This window comes from Pogoniulus pusillus, chromosome Z (assembly GCF_015220805.1).
Source record: "Pogoniulus pusillus isolate bPogPus1 chromosome Z, bPogPus1.pri, whole genome shotgun sequence".
NCBI classification, from domain to species: Eukaryota; Metazoa; Chordata; class Aves; order Piciformes; family Lybiidae; genus Pogoniulus; species Pogoniulus pusillus.
The window spans coordinates 25,788,063-25,810,584 of record NC_087309.1 but is presented as its reverse complement, the minus strand read 5'-3'; the positions used below and the strand labels follow the sequence as shown (position 1 = coordinate 25,810,584).

Genomic DNA, 22,522 nt, shown 5'->3' with positions numbered 1-22,522 from the left:
GCAGTGTCTCCTCAGTCCCAAAGCCAGCACTAGAGAAATTTGTCATGATTTGAAAAGAGATGAATGCACAAATAAACAAGGAAATGTCAGAGAGGGCCATCAAAACTTGGCCATGGGAGTGACTGCTGCGAAACAAAACCTGTCCTCAACACAGACCATTTCCTCAAGCCCTAGTCATATGGCAGCTAATCAAATACAGTGAGTCTTCCTCATTTGGCAGTCTGCTTTAAGCAGTAAAAGCCATTATTCCCAGCCTGTCCCTTCACTAAAAAATCACAATTCTTTGGAAGCAGACAGACAGTGAGGAATAAGCATCAGATGACTGAGACAGAACACTGAGCTAGAAAAGAAACTCTGCCCTGTTCTTGTCACAAGAGTCCCACAACACAATGCAAGACAAACATTGCTCTAGCAGGCTTTGGAGAAGAAGGAAGGGTAAAAGTCAGAATCCAGCCCTTTCTGCTATTCACAGAGAGGACAGAACAACCTTCAGAAGACACCACTCTTCTCTAGTTGAGGATGCCCCTGCTTGCTGCAAAGGTAATTGGACTAGATGACCTCTGGAGGCCTCCTCCAACCTAGACCATTCTGTGATTCTTCAGGTGACTATACTGGGACCCAAGAGGACTGTGCTCTCAGTCCAGACACCTCAGCTGCCTGCAAAGACAGATGAACCTGTGTTTTCAGCTAACAGCACTTACAGTTTCTTAAGCTCTGAAGTTTTTACGCAGAAATTAACTCCTGCTCTCTTTTGAGGGGCAGGCTGAGGTAGTTGTGACAGGAGGACACTAAACTACATCTATAAGCTAGACAAAAAGAAACCTGGGACGAATATAAAAGATTTGATTTTGTGCAGCTTTGCACCTGTACATTTGTACGGAAGGACTGTGAAAATGGCAGAAATCTTGTGCCTGTTAGCGTAGCTCTGAATTTTTCTCTCTGCTACTCAAAAGCCAGTTTCACTTTGAAAGCAATCGGAAGACTTCCCTACTGTACTGGCACTTGTGGGGCTCTACTACTATTCCATAACCTGGGTAGGGAATAAAGTCTACAATGCTGGCATGAGCTTCAGGTACCTGCCATGAACATAGTTTAGAGTAGCTTCAAGACTTTGCTATCAGAAGTGGGAACCAAAGTAGCACAAAAACAAGTCCAGGCTGAAGGGGCTATGGAAACTTCATCCTATGGGGAGGGAGAAAAACAAACCACAAAAACCAACACAAAAAAAATAATTGGAGAGAAGCTGCCAATCAAAGCTTGCCATTTAAACAGGTACCACCACAAACATGCAAGTGCACAGGCAGCAAGGAGGCTGAGGACTTCATGTCAGTTCCCATGTTTGGAATTACAATAGGAGGAGCTAACTCAGAAGACACCTTACACAGCGATGCCCTTAGCAAAGGCAAATAAGCATGCACTATGAACAACTGGATGATCAGTCACACAAATTACTAGGAAGAGGAATCCAGCACAGGGATAGTCTGACAAGAGCTGAGGATGCACATGAAAACCTGGAGAGAAGAAGGATGTTGGTGGGGAAAACATTCATGATCTTCTGGAAAAAAAAGGGGTGCCAAGGAGAAAGCATGCTAACAACAGTCCCCAAGGAAAGGTAAACCACAGGAGAAAATTGTGTGAAGATGAACTGGTTTTAAAGTACTAGAACCAATTCCAGCAGAGAAATGGCAAACAGCTACAAGAACTCTAAGACAAAATAAATAAACAAAAAAAAAGAAAACCCAACAAACAAACAAAAAAAATCCCACAGGAAAAACAAACAAACCAAACAAAAACTCAAACCAAGACCAAACACTACTAAATAAAGTCCAAGAATTGAGTTTCCTCTCACTGCACTCAAGGAAACTTTACTTCCTATTGAGTTGCCATCACTTATCTTTCAGCAGCAGAATGTATTCACCCATCCCAAGCTCTCAAAAAAACCAATAATAATTACAAAAAAAAGTCCCCTGAAGCAGGACATTATGCATATGGTAGAAGCTCCAAAGAAACTTTGTCATGTTACGTTTAAAGATAGAAGGGGGTGGAAAATGAAGTGTTTGCAGATTGAAGAAAATAAAGTACTAAATAGAGGGGAAAAAAAAAAAATAAACAAAACCAGACCAGAGAAATACTGCTCATCTGGGGCTTGTTAAATGCTACATGACAGGCAGGGAATGCTGATGAATTGTTTTATTGCATTTGTTGCCACACTTTCAATGCCCTTCCAGACTAACAGCATATTTTCCTATTCAAAGAAAAAAAAGCAGCTTCCTTGATGCTGAGGATGGCAGACTTAAACAGCCCAATAGCAGGTAAGAGACTAGTGGCTGCAAGGCTTGATGATGTGCCAGCAGGGCATCCTTTGGGCTCCTGGCTTTTTTTTTCTTTCCTTGCTCTCCAATCAAACTAAATGAAATCGAGCCATTTGTAGGTTTAGAAGTGGCAGGGGTTCAGTTTGCTCCATCCCGAGGCATCAAAGGGCTAAAATAAGAGCAAATACTTAAAGTCCATTTGTGGACTTTCCAGTTGCTGCACAAGCAGCCACATGGACATCCAAGCTGTGATTCATTTTTTAAGCAACCTCAGGAAAGAGGTTAGGAAATTACTTTCACTCTTATTTGCAAGGAGAATTTGATGTGAAACTTGGCATGATTATAACTTAAAAGAAACCCCCAAAAGTTGTTGGGTTGCTGCCAACCTTTCAGGCTGGCAGACGAGAGGTTCCCAGTGCTGATGCTCTCTTAGTCCCTGTCCCACTCTCTGCTTCAAGGCATCAGCAACCGCACCCAGCTAGGTCCTCTCCTGGATCCCCTCCCCTTCATGATCACGTAACACGCCCAGAGCAATTGCTCATACAGAAAAGCAACATGAGGAAAGTATTTAACGTATGTTTACGTCTTTTAATATAGTGTAGCAGCTGGAATCAAAGGAAAAAAACTCAGGCCTCGGCACAGGAGCAGCATGGCTCTCCACAGAGCCCCCTTCTAATCACTGCTGCTCCCTAGATCACAGCTTTAGAAATCAGGCACTAGCCCTTATTGCCTAATTAGTAGAGCAGTGGAAAGCTCAGGAACAGGCATATCTTCTTCCTCCCTAAGTGGCCACTGAATAAATGCTGTATCCCCAGTTCACAGCCCCTTTTTACGTTGCTGGCATTACCATTCCTTTGTGTACCCACATGCTGTTACTTAAATTGCTTCCATGTTTTCATTACTTGCCCTCTGTGCTGTGTGTATTGAAACTCCTGCTAGAATGCTGAAGTGGTATTGCAAAGCACTGGGGACTACTGGAGATGTGGCTGAAATTATTATGCAACAAATTTAAGTGATTTTTCAATTCCTGATAGAGTTTGGTCCTCCTCAGGAGCAAAGATAAATTTAAGTGCTACTCTATGAGTGGCATGAGAACCACTCCCACCCACCAGAGACAAGCACGGCACCTGCAGCTCAGGTTATGCTCATTTTTCCATGCATGCAGGTCTGTGGTCCTTGTAGATACGCCTTGCATCCACAACTGAGGTGGTAAACTCAAACAACAATGCTGTTCCTATGCACATGGGAAATGTGTACATTGGGCCAAACTCTCCTGGCAAAAATCCCAGGGACAGTGGAGTGATGCCAGCTGAAGATCTCCTCCAGTGGTTTAAAAGGATTGCTCCTGGCTACCACTGCCAGTAGCTGCTTTTCTGGAGTCTGTGCTGATTAAAGCAGGAAGCAATCAAACAGCCTAACTTTGAAATATCAAAACCAACAGAGTAATTTAAATGTGACAAGAACTTCTGTTTTTTTAACCACTACTGCAGCCCTCAATGGTTTTGCAAGTACATGCAGAAGGTACCTGCTTGCTCCTCTCTCCCAAGGAATCCCACAGGTGCACCTGACAGCATCAGATCCATTTGAGTTTCAACTTGATGCTTCTCTCCACATATTTTGCAAAACACCCAAACTGGACAAATGGGAAAAAAAAAAAAAAAAAACAACCCACCAAACAAACCCCAACTCTTTAACTGCCATGAGACACACACATAAGACATGGAAGCAATTACACTGCCAGCACTGGAACTTTTCTCCAACTATTTCCAGCCTCCCTCTCTTGTAGTGCTTTTTGTCACTCCTTGATAGAAGATAGTCACATCTACAGCATGTTTATGCAGCCCATAAGATGAGACACAGTAACATGCAAAATCCCTTTGGCTGCAGGGACACAGGTTATTTATCATCCTGGAGATGCAGGCTGTAGTTTCCCAGGCATCAAACCCCTTGAGATCACTGGGGCCTTCCAGATCCCTGCTGGTGACTTTGCTGCCCCAGCCCTGGCTCAGCAGCTGCTGCATGGCAGCCGTTGGGTGTTATGCTAATAGATGCACCAGTGCAGCAGCCCTCACCCCATCTGCTCAGAGCATCCACCTGCTGGGTTTTTAGGGTTTTGTTCTGTTTTAATGACCAGATTAAGGCAGTTCTGTCCCAAAGTGCTTCCAGCCTGAACAAGGTATGAATACAGCATCATTCAGCTCAGACCTCAAAGCACAAGTACAACCTGGATACATCCATGTTTGAGCCACGAACTCCTTCTTTCAAACTCCTTATCTTTCAGTGATTAAAGTTGTTTTCATTTTTTATTTACGTTGCCTTTTTTGCACATTATGTTTTTTACAGTTAGTTACGTTATTATTTTAAGACTTTTAGATGGACATATGAAGGAATGAACATGCCTTCCTTATCCATCTGACTGGGTAATAAATAGAAATGAAAGCCTTGATTTTGAAGCAGTCATATTTTCTGTGGTCCATGAGCAGTAGATAGTGGTTTACAAATCTTTTTATCTCTGTATGTTCATAAACATGACACCTTTTGACACCTTTTCTGTATTGAAGCATGGTCTCACAGGATCACAAGACGTTAGGGGTTGGAAGAGACTCAAGTTGATCATGAGTCCAACCCCCCTGCCAGAGCAGGACCACACAATCAGACAGATCACAGAGGAACACATCCAGACAGGCCTTGAAAGTCTCCAGAGAAGGAGACTCCACAACATCTGTGGGGAGCCTGTTCAAGTGCTCTGTGACCCTTACAGTAAAGAAGTTCCCCCTTGTGTTGAGGTGGAACCTCTTGTGCTGCAACTTCCATACATTGCTCCTTATCCTATCACAGAGAGCAAGTGAGAAGAGCCTGTCCCCCCCAGTCCTGACACCCAGCCCTCAGATATTTATAGACATTTATTAAATCCTCTCTCAGTCTTCCCTGATTCAGATTAAAAAGCCCCAGGTCTCTCAGCCTCTCCTCATAAGGCAGTGCTCCAGTCCCCTGATCATCCTTCTAGGCCTGCACTGAACCCTCTCCAGCAGATCTATGTCCTTCTTAAACTGAGAGTCCAAAACTGAAAGCAGTACTAAAGATGAGGTCTCACCAGGGCAGAGTAAAGGGAAAGAACCTCCCTTGATCTGCTGGACACACTCTTCCTAATACACCCCAGGATCCCACCGGCCTTCTTGGCCACAAGGGCTCGTTGCTGTGCCATGGTTAACTTGTTATCCACCAGGACCCCCCAGGTCCCTCTCCACAGGACTGCTCTCCAGTAGATCACCTCCCAGCCTGTACTGGTGCAGTTTATTATTCCTTCCCAGGTGCAGGACTTGTCCTTGTTGAACCTCATCTGGTTCCTCTATGCCCAGCTCTTCAGGTCCGTCCAAGTCTCACTGGATGGCTGCACAGCCTTCAGCTCTATCAGCCAGGCCTCCCAGCTTGGTGCCATCAGCAAATCTGATGAGCAGACACTCTGTGCCCTCATCAATGTCATTGACGAAGACCGTGAACAGGACTGGACCCAGCACTGATCCCTGGGGCACTCCATGGGTTATAGCTCTCCAGCTGTACCTGGCACCATTGATCACTGCTCTGAACTCTGTCTTGTAACCAGTTCCTAATCCACCTCACTGCCTGTTCTTCTGTCCCATACTTCCTGCTTGCTCACTAGAATATCATGGGAGATGATGTCAAAGGTCTTGCTAAGGTCAAGGTAGACTACATCCACTGGTCTCCCTGAATCTATCCATTCAGTTATGTCATCATAGAATGCTATCAGGTTAATCACATGACCACTGTATCTCCTGAGAGCTCCCTATGTATTCAGGAAAGAAAAGGATACGGAACTAAGATATTGCTCAGTGCTAAGAAGACAGTTCATCCTCCTCAACAGGTGGGAAAATCTTTTATTGTATTATAGGACAAAACATTTTCTGTGCTCAAAAGACCTGTATTTTTCATGTACATGGAAAATACCTTTCAGCAAGATTCTAAGGAAAAAAATAATGTCCCCTTGATTCTAGAAGGTTTTTTCCAGCTTCAGTTTCTAAGAGAAGTACTTTCAGAGTGAGTAATGCTAATCTCCCTGGGCTCTGCCTGGAGTCAAGAGGAAATGTTGGTATTTAAAACAGTGATTTAGAGTTATCAGAAATTTGGGGTTAAGTCAGTCTGATGAAGAGACAGCCTCCAGGGAGAGCTCTTGGCAATTAATCTCCTGAAGGCTTCACCTATCAAGAATACAAAGTATTCGAGAACTAGGGACTTTCTGCACAGCAAGGGATCCAAGACTTATGAAAGAAAAAGCCCCTAGCTCTAGCCAGTGGACACCTACATCTCAGATGATCTTGCCCAGGTTTTGGAGAAACTCGAGAGTCTTTCATAAGATTTATGCTCCTGTCTGAATTAACTGTGAATGTGCTACAAAGGAGGCAGAGGTAAAGTATTTTGTACTGGGATAAAGTCTCAACTAGACCAAGACCACTTTGTCTAATGCCTAGGCCATAAGACGCCACTACACCAAAACAACATGAGTAATCATCAGGTATCCCTCTGTCCACCACACTTGATCTACATTTTTTTTGCAAAAAAAATATAGCAGACATTATGAAAAATCAACCCAAGAGCAAAGCAAAAGGTTGGACCCCAAAAACAGCTCATACAAAGACAGAACTTCCTTTCTTTCCCACTGCCTCTTTCTCTTCTCAACTAAATGAAAAAAACAAACAAACAAACATAATTTTTTGGGGTTTAAAATAAATTTTTTATCCAACACCAAAGTACCAAAAATTTATCTCCAGAATCAGATTTCATGATTATATGCGTCTGGAAGAAAATGAGACTTATAATGGAAGCATTTTCTGAAGCATGACTGTAGCATTGCTACCACAATTTCATAATCAAGAATAATGCAGCTCTTTGCCTAGTATTCAGGAATAGATTCAATTCTTTATTGTATGTGTACCTGTATCTTAAAAATGTAGTCAAAACCTCTAACTGCCAATGGCTCATGCACTAATTTGGCCAAATTAGTGCTCAGACACAAAGCAATTTAGAAGCAGGCTCCTTCATTTATCACTCACGTAATGATTAATATTAAAACTTGATTACACACAAAACCAGAAAAGGCCCAGATGAACTTTTGATCTCTTCAAAATTGGCTTATCTGAAGGCTAGTCCAACATCACCCCTACAATATATGTGGCAGTACAGGATGATACTACATTACTTCCTCTGAAACCAAGTGTGGCCTTTCAAACCTCGCAACGGTTATGCCTTGAACATAAACTGTTTGAGGATGTTTAATCCCGCCTTCTCCCTTCACTTTTGGGAGAAAGGGAAAATAAGGTAAAGAGTAGGACTTACCTTCTTTTTTGAGTGCGATCTGTCCTCCTCTTTTGCTGTTTTGCTGTTTTTCCCAGCTCTGGAAAGCTTCTGTTCCCCAGACTGCTTGATAGTGATTTTGATCTCAGGAGGGCAAATATAGTTCTCCAAGTTCTTTGGGGGCTTCTTGGCTCTCTTAGTGGTCTGGATCTTTAGTTTTAAACTGCCCTCTGTGAAGTTAGCCTCCTTGATGGAAAATTCCTGCTCCTCCAGGCCATCTCCTGCCACCCATTTCTCACTGTCTGCATTGGAAGTAGAATCCACATCTCTCCCAGAACCCAGCTCATCCTCTTCCTCAGGCTCCAGCCTCTCGACGCTCGCTGGTATCCCCTTGCCTGAGCCTGCCGCAGGCAGCATAGTCTCCCCTACACAGCCAGAAGCAGGTGAAGGCTTCGCAGAGGTGACAGCAGCTGGCAGAAAGTCTGCCTCACCTCCCTTGTGCCGAGAGCTGCCCAAAGTCTCCCTGGGCTCCATAGCAATACTGCAATACCCTGGAATTTAATCACAGAGAAGGGGAGCTTGCGAAGGAACGAGGAGAGGAAGAGCAGGTATGATCTCGGGGAATGAATGGTAATTGTCCACTGAATTCAATGTCCTACTTGCCCAGAGGCTGCAAGATGCTCAGAAGAGGCCAAATTTGCCACTGGTAAAAGAAGGGAGAAGAAAAAAAAGGAAGTTAGCATGTGCCAAACACCGAGCACAAATGTGGACATGACTGAAACAGGGCGTGATTGGGCTTCCCCTACAGCATCTCAAGGACATTCCCTGAAGTGGAATGTGCATGAAGGGTGGCCAGTACTTCTGAGAGCTGGATGTGATATTGTAAAATAATGAATCATAGCCCCTGTTATTGCTAAACTGGTGAAAATGGACATACACAGATAAATTAATTGTAAAAGGTGTGTAAATGGAAACATCTTCAACTTCAGACTTGGGAAATGAATGAGGGGGCAACCAAGTCTCCACAATCATGAACCTACTCATTACTTCAAAGTGCTTAGTGTCACAAGGCTTTTTAGAGGGGAAAAAAGAATCAGATGCGTGCTTGGGTTAAACAATAACCTGGAGATCAGAGCCCAGAAAACATGATGTTGCCTCAAGAATCCATCAGAAGAGTTTCAGACTCCTTATTTACCAGGTTTCCAAGTAAAAGGAAGATACTCTTATCCAGGCTTTTTATCTTTTTAATATTCTTATCTTTTTATCCTTTTAATGTTTCTCTTTTTAATTTTTTAAATATTTTTAATTCTTTCAGATTAAGGCTTTTGCCTCTTTTCCCAGGCAACCATCAATAGAACAAGGGGACACAGTCTCAAGTTGTGCTGGGATAGGTATAGGCTGGATGTTAGGAGGAAGTTCTTCCCAGAGAGAGTGATTTCCCATTGGAATGGGCTACCCAGGGAGGTGGTGGAGGCACCGTCCCTTGAGGTCTTCAAGAAAAGATTGGATGAGGCACTCGGTGCCATGGTCTAGTTGACTGGATAGGGCTGGGTGCTAGGTTGGAGTGGATGATCTTGGAGGTCTCTTCCAACCTGGTTGATTCTATGATTCTATAATTCTATTGAGATGGAAGAAATTGCATCCAGTACCTTGCAAAGTCTCTGCCAAATTTAAAGGGAGAAATTGACTTCAACTGAGGCACAACATGTATCATCCAATGATACAGAAAGGCTAAGCCAAATACCAAACATATTGGGAGAAAAAAAAAAAAAATCAAACTTGTAAGGTGTGTTTAAAGCGCTGAGGTGCCTCCATACATAGTCCCTAAAATTCCCCATATGACTACGCTCCTCCACTCATCACAGCAAGCTGGTTAAGGTTGCAAAATTAGCCAAAAATTACCTCAGAAAGAAACAGAGATACTTTATGGTTCTTTAGCAGAAACAGGTCCCCTGGTGGGTCAGAGGTGTACTACTGCTGCAGGTACTGCCAGGAGTAGGTGTAGGGGGTGCAGGCCTGTAGTAGCTCCCTGCTGGATTAGCTCTGCTACACTGCCAAAACCCACCCCTCTACCAACTACAAGAAAAATTTGTGCACAGACAGGAACTTCTAGGTCATTTTTACCAATAAACTGTAAAGGAGGAACAGAAATGATCTTGCTGTCACCAAATGATAACTGCACCATCAATGTACACTACTCTACTCTTAAGCACAGCTTAACAAGAATAAACACACTGCCTTGTACAACTCTCTGCTTTTTAAGAATACCTTATACAAGCTTAAAATTAAAAGAGAAATAGTAAGAAGCATTTTTTGGTAGTTAAATATCCACATTTCCACTGGATTATGGTCATGGGTTACTTGCATGACCCTGATGTATATTACTACTAGAAGAAATTCCTAAGCATACTACAGCTCCATAAAATCAAGTGACCTCCCCTGACAGAAGCACAGAACTTTAGAGGCTGGAAGGGACCTCCAGAGACCATTGAGTCCAACCCCACTGCCAAGCAGAATCACCTAGAGTAGTTTGATCAGGAATGCATCCAGGCAAGTTTTGAAAGTCTCTAGAGAGGAAGACTCCACAAACCTCTCTGGGCAGCCTGTGCCATTGCTCCATCACCCTCACTGTAAAGAAGTTTCTCTTCATGTTGAGGTGAAACCTTCTATGTTCCTGCTGGTAGCTGTTGCTCTTCATCTTATTGCTGCTTATCAGCGAAGAGATTGGCACCATCCACTTGACACCCACCCCTCAGATATTTGTAGAAACTGATCAGATCTCCTCTCAGCCTTCTCTTCTCCAGACTAAACAGCCCCAGGTGCCTCAGTCTCTCTTCATATGGGAGATGCTCAAGTTCCCAAGTCATTCTCATGGCTCCCCTCATGGCTCTTTCCAGCAGGTCCCTGTGTCCCTTGAATTGGGGAGCCCAAAACTGGACAGGGTCTCACCAGACACAAATTCAGAAAAAGTTCCCAGAAACAGCAAAACTGACAGTCTTTGGTGGGTTGAGAATATTATCCCCTCGAAAATACATAAAGAATGGTTTTATAAAGGAATTACAGTAGAGCCTGAACTGCAATGAAGCCTTAAAAGTGGCTTCTGTAGTTTACAGTAGGTAGTACACCATAAAATGGTTATGTTTAAGATACACATATTCTGGCAACAGAGAGAAGGCTCATTTCCCAGAGCTGCTGCCACTGGTCTCAGTTAAGGTGACCTTGAAGAACTAACAGACTCAAGCTCTCCACCATGCCTGCCTTTGACTCACCCTATGGTCAGCAAGTCTCTCCATTTCACCACCTATGAAACATGCCTTACCTCATTCAGACCCATTGTAGGGTGAGTTACCTAAAGCCCTTTCATAGTTTTCAACCCAAGTGTTTACCATGTGGTAGTCACTAATTACTAACGCAATTAGTACATTAAAGCCACCCAGCTGAAAGGAGCTGCTCCACCTAATTGACCAACCTTGCACCTTGCCTCTCCTTTGTACCTAGAGATGATGGGATTCAGGGGTTACTTTCCCCTTCCAACTGGTCCAATAAAAAAAAAAAAAAAAAAAAAAAAAAAAAGGTTGTCCTATTTCTCTCCCATTTCACACTGTTAATCTCCTTGAAGAGGGACACAATGTACACACACTCCTGGGCCACAACACAAACACAAGGTGGTAAAAGCTCAGAGGTGCAGCATTCCAGGGAGTTACTGCTCTGGTATGCACGCATGTACAATGGGCACTCTGTGCTGGCCTCCACCCACAGGCTTTTAACCTCTCTCAATGCTGGAAAAAAAGAGAAGGCTGCTGGCAGACAGCATCTAGTTCAGCAAGCAGGGCTTCAGAATGAGTCTGCAGCCACCAAGGGTGAAGGGAAGGGACCACAACCAGTGGTATAATGAACCAACCTGCTTCAGACCCTAAGTTGAATGGAAGCTGCAATAAAATTCAGGTTTTTGAGTAATTGGGTAATGTTTTATGGAATGTGAATAAAAAGCTAGGTTTCTGCTCCATAGTCTGCTTGTGCATCTTGGATGCAAGCTCTAGGTCGCAATACCCAATATTTCATCCCTGCTTGGACATATGCCTCCAGGTCAACAGCAAAAAGCAACAGATTAATAAAGTCTTTACATTATACCAGTGCCATGTGAGTTCATGCCAAATCCACCTTAAAATCCTGCATAAAAATATTGACCTCCTGTTCAGTTGAGAGCCTACAGATGATGATATCACCAGACCCAAAGGCAGCAACAAATAAGCAAACACTTAAATGTGATGCAGAATTAACTGGGTCATTGTTCTAGGTATCTCCTTACTCTCCTCCAGGGTTAATAGTTAAATGACTTGGTTGCTGAGACAGTATACTTGTCTTTCTTGTTTGGGCAGGTTACTTGTGCTTTGACTAACCGGGAAACCTCACTTCAGGCTTCTGAATGCGTAACCTCTTTCAGAAATCTCCTCGTCTCCCCTCTCCAGACTGCCTGCAACTGGAAGTACTGAAGGCAGGGTGACAAACGCTCTTCCTTTGGCATCTCTTTTGCCTTAGCTGGCAACGTACAGATATAGAAATTTAAGGAGGAAGTGGATTTTCCAGGAGACTTATAGCTCTATCTTAAACATCCGACAGATAGGAGCTAACTAGACTTTTAAGTGTTCACTCTAACTGCCCTTCCAGGCTTCCTAGGCTTTCTAGCTTCAAGTCCCATTCAATAAGTTACTATAGACATGTTTTACCACCTGGATTAAGCTCCCACAGGAAAGTGTTACCAGCAGCAAGCTTCCTGCAGCCAAGTTAAATTTGAGGAGGATAATTCACAGGTGAATGACAACAAATTTCACAGAAGTTGGCTCTAGCTCTTAATTAGGGAGAGATTCATGCTTCCTCTGGTAAGTACTGAGAAATCATCAAACACTTGTGTGTTCAGCCTTGCTGAGGCTGCTCGTGTTATTTATCAGCTCCTCTAGGCACCTCAGACACACTTCTGGAGGCACAGGCCTGAAGTACAAGACCTCTCTTTGGGTCATACTTAACTTCCTGTTAAGGTTTCTGAATATGCTTCCTTTTTCTGACTCAGGCAAGTGTTCAGATACCGAGACTATGAAGAGATTAAAGTGAAAATTTGCAGAGGACAAACACAGAAGCAAGAGCCAAGAGCAAGGAGAAATCCACCTACACTGAATGATGTTGGACATAATATATTTGGAATGGCTTTTGCCCTAAGTGCAGGAACATTTTAAACAGGCAAACCCTGAATACACAAGTGTAAACAAACCAGGTTCAGCTGCCCAGTGTTTGTGCCACTCCTCTGATTTGGTAAATCACCAGGAGCACCAGCAGAAAGCCTGGAACAATATCACAGTATCACAGTATCAACAAGGTTGGAAGAGACCTCACAGATCATCAAGTCCAACCCTTTAAAACAATTCTCAAGGCTAGACCATGGCACCAAGTGCCACATCCAATCTTGCCTTGAACAGCCCCAGGGACAGCGACTCCACCACCTCCCCAGGCAGCCCATTCCAGTGTCCAATGACTCTCTCAGTGAAGAACTTTCTCCTCACCTCAAGCCTAAATTTCTCCTGACGTGGCTTGAGGCTGGGTCCTCTCGTTCTGGTGCTGGCCACCTGAGAGAAGAGAGAAACCTCCTCCTGGCCACAACCACCCCTCAGGTAGTTGTAGACAGCAATAAGCTCACCTCTGAGCCTCCTCTTCTCCAGGCTAAACAATCCCAGCTCCCTCAGCCTCTCCTCATAGGGCTTGTGCTCAAAGCCTCTCACCAGCCTCGTCGCCCTTCTCTGGACACGCTCAAGCATCTCAATGCCCTTCCTAAACTGGGGGGCCCAGAACTGAACACAGTACTCAAGGTGTGGTCTAACCAGTGCAGAGTACAGGGGTAGAATGACCTCCCTGCTCCTGCTGACCACACCATTCCTGATGCAGGCCAGGATGCCACTGGCCCCCTTGGCCACCTGGGCACACTGCTGGCTCATGTTCAGGCGGGTATCAATCAGCACCCCCAGTTCCCTTTCTGTCTGGCTGCTCTCCAGCCACCCCAACCCCAGCCTGTATCTCTGCATGGGGTTATTGTGGCCAAAGTGCAGCACCCTGCACTTGAAGCTATTGAACGCCATCCCATTGGCCTCTGCCCATCTGTGCAGGCGGTCAAGGTCCTGCTGCAGAGCCCTTCTGCCCTCCAACCCAGCCACATCTGCCCCCAGCTTAACGTCATCTGCAAACTTGCTGATGACTGACTTGATGCCCTCATCCAGATCATCTATGAAGATGTTAAAGAGGATGGGGCCCAGCACTGATCCCTGAGGGACACCACTAGTGACTGGCCGCCAGCTGGATGTGGCACCATTCACCACCACTCTCTGGGCTCGGCCCTCCAGCCAGTTCCTAACCCAGCACAGAGCGTTGCCATCCAAGCTGTGAGCTGACAGCTTAGCCAGCAGTTTACTGTGGGGGACAGTGTCAAAGGCCTTGCTGAAGTCCAGATAGACCACATCCACAGGCCTCCCCCCATCCACCAAGCGAGTCACCTGATCATAGAATATTTATAGATGCTGCCCAAATCCCATAGTGCACAAAGCCCTACGATGACTGCAGCTACTGAGACTGCTTTCATATATCCACCGAATTAAAATTTTCTTAAGATTAAAAAGAAGAAAGGAAATATATTGAACAAGATCAACAGAGGGGAAACTGAGATGCAAGTCTGAGAGCATCATAGTGAATGTGAAGCAGAGCCAAAATCTTCTCAAAATCCATGTATATTATAGAATCATAGAATCAGCCAGGTTGGAAGAGACCTCCAAGATCATCCACTCCAACCTATCACCCAGCCCTAGCCAATCAAATACACTACGGCACTAAGTACCTCATTCAGGCTCTTCCTGAACACTGCCACAGACAGCAACTCCACCACCTTCCTGGGCAGCCCATTCCAATGGGAAATGACTCTCTCTGTGAAAAACTTCCTCCTAACATCCAGCCTAGACCTCCCCCAGCACAACTTGAGACTGTGTCCCTTTATTCTGTTGTTGGCTGCCTGGCAGAAGAGACCAACCACTCCCACCTGGCTACAACCTCCCTTCAGGTAGTTGTAAACAGCAATGAGGTCAGCCCTGAGCCTCCTCTTCTCCAGGCTAAACAACCCCAGCTCCCTCAGCCTCTCCTCATAGGGTTTGTGTTCCAGGCCTCTCACCAGCTTTGTTGCCCTTCTCTGGACACATTCCAGTATCTCACCATCTCTCTTGAATTGAGGGGCCCAGAACTGGATACAGGACTCAAGGTGTGGCCTGACCGGTGCTAAGTACAGGGGAAGAATAACCTCCCTTGTCCTACTGGCCACACTGTTCCTGATCCAAGCTAGGATGCCATTGGCTCTCTTGGTCACTTGGGCATACAGCTAGCTCATATTCAGCCTACTGTCTACCAGTACCCCCAGGTTCATTTCTTCCTGGCTGCTCTCCAGCCACTCTGACCCCAGCCTGTAGTGCTGCTTGGAGTTGTTGTGGCCAAAGTGTAGAACTATGTACTTGGCCTTGTTAAATCTCATCCCACTGGTCTCTGGCCACCCATCCAGCCAGTTGCCTTCGCATCTCATATTCTCACATGTGACATACAATTGAATCCTTAATTGTTGCAAATTATCCAAAATCCTGGAAGCCTCTTTATACTCCATCTTGTAAAACCATTCACCACAAAGCAGTGGAGACTATACAGCAATTTTTAATGATGAAATATCACCTTTCACTCCAAAGACTCCTGATTGCTTCCCTGATTACATATGCCACTGCTGAAACGCAGCCGCCTCTGGGGCAGAGGCCAATGGACAACCCATACTACACTCAAGGGAAAGTTTTGGTCAGAAACCTGCTTTTATGGGAAGTGTCAGAGAAACTTCAGAATCCATCATGGGACATAAAATAGAAAACCAGCCTGGCATGCAGCAAGCTGCACTAAACTCAGCTAACTCATATTAGGAATGTGGAAAAAAACAAAACAAAATGAAAAAACAAACCAACCCTACACACACACATAAACAAACAAACCCACCACAAACAAACAAACAAACAAAAACCCCTAAAAGCAATAAACCAAGACCACCACCAAGATATTTCTTTCTATTTCTTCCTTGCCAGAAAAATAGCATTTTAAAGTGTGGTTGTGGTTGCAGCCTGTACACTGCCAGATCACGAGCAGCACAAGTTTGATGCAGATCAGGAACAGGCTGTCTGATCACACTTCTATCAAATGGATCAGAGCACACAAGATGAGAGTTAAACCTTTCTTCATGCCTCCCTAAGGACAGTTCCAGATGATAGGTAAAACTTATGAGCTGTAGAGTCAGCATGGTACAGACCAATGATATAAAAAGACACAATAAGAAATCTGCTGGGATACAGTGAAGTCACTATACTTTTGTATTTTCCTTGTTTTGTTTCGTTTTTTGGGTTTTTTTTAACAGATTTTAACTAGGAGAATAGTTGATACTGAATCAGTATCATGCACCAGCAGTGTATTTAATCCACCACACAGAGAACATCTCTGCGCCAAAGCTTCGGTTACTTCCTGTGTCCACGATAATTTCAAGAACAACTCAGCTCTGGCACGAGCTTTCCACCCACTTTACAAATTTCATAGGAAATACTCTCTCCTTTTCTCTTGCCTTGCACCAATCAGGGCAGAAACATGGCAGATCTTCCCCTTCATGCAAAATAAATCAATATCCTCTCTTAAAAAAAGAATCAGAGATGGCCTGATGATATCCAAATTACAACCATACACAGCCCTGAGCATCCTGACCTAAGTGACCCTGTGCTTGGCAGACCGAATAATATCCAGAGGTCCTTCCAACCTTGGATATTCAGTGGTTCTGTGATGTTTGGGGTTTTTTGTCTCCATCTCTAGTACTGGTCATATTGGTCTCCTACTGCATGACGTTTTCAACACATGGATAAAATGCCTGTCTGTAAGATATACCTAGATGTAGGTGGCATGTATAAAATAGAAGTGGGTACAGATACAGTATGAGATCTTCAAGTGATAATTGTGAGTGGAGTGACAATATGTGAATGCATAGATTATCTATAAATATAACTATGCCATGTGATTAATTGGTAGGATGAGTTAGAAGCATAGGGGCATACCCAGAAGAGAGATGCTTCCTCTCTTACTGGTTCCTTGCCACCAAGACTGCTTTTGTTTCCTTCCACATCTGCCTCTGGTTTTGCATGGGCCATGTGGAGGCTTTATCTGAACAGAAAGGATGAAAGCTCTACCAGGTATGGTCTGGCCATTAAAACAAGGAGCAAAGATGAATTATAGCTACCAGAACAGCAGAATGCAACCTTCACCCAATTCCATCCGATTGGAGCACAAATCCTATGAGGAGAGGTTGAGGGAGCTGGGCTTGTTTAGCCTGGAGAAGAGGAGGCTCAGGGGTGATCTTATTACTGTCTACAACTACCTGAAGGGGCATTGTAGCCAGGTGGGAGGTGGCCTCTTCTCCCAGGTAACCAGCAATAGAACAAGGGGACACAGTCTCAAGTTGTGCCAGGGTAGGTATAGGCTGGATGTTAGGAAGAAGTTCTTCCCAGAGAGAGTGATTTCCCATTGGAATGGGCTGCCCAGGGAGGTGGTGGAGGCACCGTCCCTGGGGGTCTTCAAGAAAAGCCTGGATGAGGCACTTAGTGCCATGGTCTAGTTGACTGGCTAGGGCTGGGTGATAGGTTGGACTGGATGATCTTGGAGGTCTCTTCCAACCTGGTTGATTCTATGATTCTATGATTCTGTTATTGCCTTAAGTCTAAGTGCTACCTGGTCTACTGCACCTCCACACAGAAGACTGAGTAACTACTGACTGATGACTCTGCCTCATTTTATCCAAGCCTGGCAAAGCAAGACAGTAAAAGTCAGGCTGGATGGGAAAAGATAAGCTAACCCAAGGATCTCTCACAGTGAGATGAGGCTGTAGTATGCTCTTTTTAAGATAAGGAAAGAAATAAATGAGAACTCAAACATATCTATAATTATGGAGGCATGTAAGTGTGCACATTAGGCGTGTGTGCATCTGTGCTCTCAGGATAGAGACATTAAGGTTAGATTATAGAATTGTATGTGTCTCTATAATTAGATTAAAGACTCCATAATTAGATCATAGAGTCACCTTTCTATTTAAGTGACTACCACACAGTGATGAAGAGAAGGCCAAATGAATGATTAAATAACTGACACAGCCATAAATCACAGCATCCATAAAAGCAGTACTGCCCAAGGTACAGCTGTGGCATCAGTCAGCGTGGAAAAGCATCCACTGGTGGTAGGAGAGATGTCCATCATGTTGCCCAAGGATTTCTACAAGCTCCTTCCTGAGAACTGTGACAAGTTATTCTGAATCTACTCAAAACCTAAAGCTGAATCTGGGCGTCAGGGTAGAGATTATGGTCACTAGACCTGTACACACCTCATTAGAATGGCTTTCGGTCTCTAAAGGACCAACCTTCTTGTGCTTGTGCCCTCCAAAACAAACACTGCTGCACGACTGCTCTAAATATGGTCTTAGCTCTCTGGATCAAAGAATGTTTGGTCCGAAAGACATCAAGAATTGGCATGTCACTTTTAGCCATCACCCTTTTGAAGATTAGGCTTCTAGGACACTAGAAAGCAGAATGAGATGCCAGCTGTGCTCCAAAAAAACCAAGAAAAGCTAAGGAACAGGAACAACAGAAAAAGCCAAAGCAGGAGATTTGTCTGTGTCAGGCCAACACCAGGTTGCTGAGCTCTCAGACTAAGCATCATTGCTCTTAGCATGATGTATAATCAAAGGTGACTCCAGAAATGATCCAAGAGAATACCCTGGGGACCCTGCTGGGTGAAGCAGTGTGTGCAACTACGAGGATAAAACTTACTCCATTACCAAGAGCCATAAAATGTCTTGGGGCAAAGTGTCAACCTGCACAACAAGGGGATTTATGCTTACTCTGTTATAACCAGCTATTGCCAAGCACACCATCATGGATGCAGTGGCAGCCAGTCCAAGTTACAAACAGAAAGTTTTATGGGTATTTAGGGAAATGTTATTGGCACAGAAACCAGCCACAGAAAGCAAGCCCCTGTACAATTCCATTATCGCTGTTACCAAACTTCCCTAGATTGACTGTGCTTTTGGAGAGCTGCCATCAGACACAGTAGCCTCCTTCTAACACCATCATGGCATGGTAATAATCTCTCTTCTCTTTCTGATCAAGTATTTCCCTCTGCACTCTGAAACCTATGGAAAATTATTTCTATGTATAAATCACTAATGAGAGGCTTGGGTTTATCTAATGCTGCTGTCACAGAACTCCTTCCGCTTTCCCCGTCCCTCATTTATTTGACTGTTGCTGGCACAAGTGATAAATACACCAGAAAATATAAATAAATAAATAAATAAATAAATATAACACATCTGACAAGGAATCCATTAGGTCTTGGCTCAGCAGATATTCATCGCAGCTCTAACTGATGGTACAAGGAAGACAAAAAAGGCTTCAGTCCAGGACCCATCTCATGCCCAATTTACAGGCTGTATAAAAATATATCATATATTAATCAATTCTGCATGTTTAAAATGAGACTAGGGATAAGAAAGGTTGGATTTTGTCCATCCTGAATAAGCAGTGCTGTCTTGTTTGCTGCCTCATGATGTACCAAGAGCATTCTCAGCATCAAGGGGATCTATGGGATAATAGGGTATGTAAAGGGTTTGCAAGAAGAAAAGCAGTAATTTGGGGCATTTAGAGGAAGATATTGAAACTGCTTTGTCTTGCAGAGTGTATCACTCTTAGGCTTTGAGAGAAAAGTGATTGTCTGGGTCAGCAAGACAAGAAATGTTCTTAAAGCCTCACAGCTAGCAGAAGAAAAAAAGCAGGAGGCAAAAGCAGTGCAGGACACAAGAGGATGCAGCTGGATGTACACAGGGCAGAGGACCCCATGGTGCCAGGACAGCAATGTCAAGAGGCATAAACATTAGTCAAGAGCATGCTAGTGGGAAAACAAGAGGTACAGAATAATAGCAAGATAACCAATAGCTGCTATGTGCAAAGGAAAGGGAGCAAGTTTGCCTCTAATGAGGCTGAAGAGGAAGCAGTTACAGAAATGCTGGAAGAAATTGAATCAGATAGAAGTTAAGAGTCTCCTGAGTTTGTGCACATCCAAATGGCCTCTCCACTTGAACTACATAATTGTACTTTTTGTGTAGCATGGCACATACCAGATACTCTCCAGAGTGGTAAATAGAATCAGGAGAACCAGATCCATGACTCAAATCCCTGATTCAAACAGACCCGAGGCTTTGGGTTGCTATTCCCTTGTAACAGCACTGACTTCAGGAGGCCATTAAAAGATGGGATGGGGTCAGAATTTTGGGCAATCCAAGGTCTAGCCAGTCATGGGTGACTCCTCTCTCTGTTGATGACATATGGGTCTCTGTCTACTAATTTGTGTCCTCTCTGTCTCCTAATCTGAGTCCTTCACTTGGTCTGACTCAAGACAAGTTTGGTCTGTGGGCTCTGATGAGCCAAGAGGTCTCTGAACTGAGACACCAGATGGAAATGGATGCAGGTTTGAATAGTGTTTCACAGAATCATAGAGTCATAGAGTCAACCAGGTTGGAAGAGACCTCCAAGATCATCCAGTCCAACCTATCACCCAGCCCTAGCCAGTCAACTAGACCATGGCACTAAGTGCCTCATCCAGGCTTTTCTTGAAGACCCCCAGGGACGGTGCCTCCACCACCTCCCTGGGCAGCCCATTCCAATGGGAAATCACTCTCTCTGGGAAGAACTTCTTCCTAACATCCAGCCTATACCTACCCTGGCACAACCTGAGACTGTGTCCCCTTTTTCTATTGCTGGTTACCTGGGAGAAGAGGCCAACCCCCACCTGGCTACAATGCCCCTTCAGGTAGTTGTAGACAGTAATAAGATCACCCCTGAGCCTCCTCTTCTCCAGGCTAAACAGGCCCAGCTCCCTCAACCTCTCCTCATAGGATTTGTGTTCCAGGCCCCTCACCAGCTTCGTTGCCCTTCTCTGGACATGTTCCAGCACCTCAACATCTTTCTTGAATTGAGGGGCCCAGAACTGGACACAGCACTCAAGGTGTGGCCTGACCAGTGCTGAGTACAGGGCAAGAATAACCTCCCTTGTCCTACTGGCCACACTGTTCCTGATGCAGGCCAGGATGCCATTGGCTCTCTTGGCCACCTGGGCACACTGCTGGCTCATCTTCAGCTTACTATCTATCAGTACCCCCAGGTCCCTTTCCTCCTGGCTGCTCTCCAGCCACTCAGTCCCCAGCCTATAGCGCTGCTTGGGGTTATTGTGGCCAAAGTGCAGAACCCTGCACTTGGCCTTGTTAAATCTCATCCCATTGGCCTCTGCCCACCCATCCAGCCTGTCCAGGTCCCTCTGCAGGGCTCTCCTACCTTCCAACAGATCAACACCTGCTCCTAGCTTGGTGTCATCTGCAAACTTACTGATGCTGGACTCAATCCCCTCGTCCAGGTCATCAATAAAGATATTGAACAGGACTGGGCCCAGCACTGATCCTTGGGGAACACCACTTGTGACTGGCTGCCAACTGGATGTGGCACCATTCACCACCACTCTCTGAGCTCTGCCATCCAGCCAGTTCTTGATCCAGCACAGAGTGAATCTGTCCAAACCATGAGCTGCCAGCTTGGCTAGGAGCTTCTTGTGGCAGACAGTGTCAAAGGCTTTGCTGAAGTCCAAGTAGACTACATCCACAGCCTTCCCCACATTCACCAGGCGGGTAACCTGATCATAAAAGGAGATGAGGTTGGTGAGGCAGGACCTGCCCTTCCTAAACCCATGCTGGCTGGGCCTGATCCCTTGGCTATCCTGTAGGTGCTTTGTGATGGCACCCAAGATGACCTGTTCCATGACCTTGCCTGGCACTGAGGTCAGGCTCACAGGTCTGTAGTTTTCTGGCTCCTCCTTACGACCCTTCTTGTGTATGGGAATCACATTGGCCAGCTTCCAGTCTTCAGGGACCTCTCCCGTGAGCCAGGACTGCTGATAAATGATGGAGAGTGGCTTGGCCAGCTCAGCTGCCAGCTCTCTCAGCACCCTAGGGTGGATCCCATCCGGTCCCATGGACTTGTGAGGATCCAAGTGACTTAGCAGATCCCTTACTGCTTCCTCATGGATTAGAGGGGGACTGTACTGGTCCCTGACTCCATCCACCACTTCAGGAGTCCAGCTGTCCTGGAGACAACCTGTCCCACTATTGAAGATTGAGGCAAAGAAGGTGTTAAGCACCTCTGCCTTTTCCTCATCCTTTGTCACTATGTTCCCATCTCTATCTAGTAAGGACTGGAGGTTGTCCTTGGCCCTTCTCTTGCCATTCATATATTTAAAGAAACACTTTTTATTTTCCTTGGCAGCCGTGGCCAGCCTGAGCTCCAAGTCGGCTTTTGCCTCTCTAATTTTTCCTCTACAAGACCTAGCAACTTCCTTGAACTTCTCCTGGGACACCTCCCCTCTTTTCCAAAGGTGATACACTCTCTTTTTAATCTTTAATTCCTTCAGCAGCTCCCTGCCCATCCAGCCTGGCTGCCTCCCTCGTCGGCTCATCTTCCGGCTCAGTGGCACTGCCTGCTCCTGTGCCTTCAGGAGTTCTTTCTTGAAGCAGCTCCAACCTTCCTGGACCCCTTTGTTTCTAAGGGCTATTTCCCAAGGAACTTTCTGAATTAGTTCCTTAAATAGGCTGAAGTCTGCCCTTCGGAAGTCCAGTGTGGAGGTTCTGTTGATGCCCCTCCTGGTTTCTCCATGAATTGAAAACTCTATAATTTCATGGTCACTGGACCCCAGGCAGCCTCCAACCACCACATCCCCTA

At 45.1% G+C, this 22,522-nt stretch overlaps 1 protein-coding gene across 3 annotated transcripts in view; it reads right to left on the bottom strand.

The window, feature by feature from the left end:
* SETBP1 (SET binding protein 1) overlaps positions 1-22,522 on the bottom strand; it is a 321,545-nt gene that overhangs the window by 290,483 nt on the left and 8,540 nt on the right. For all 3 annotated transcript variants that reach the window (XM_064140223.1, XM_064140225.1, XM_064140224.1), the window contains exon 2: positions 7,665-8,325. In XM_064140223.1, coding sequence (XP_063996293.1) covers positions 7,665-8,156 — 492 coding nt within the window. In that variant the 5' untranslated portion in view covers positions 8,157-8,325. The remainder of the gene's footprint in view (positions 1-7,664; positions 8,326-22,522) is intronic.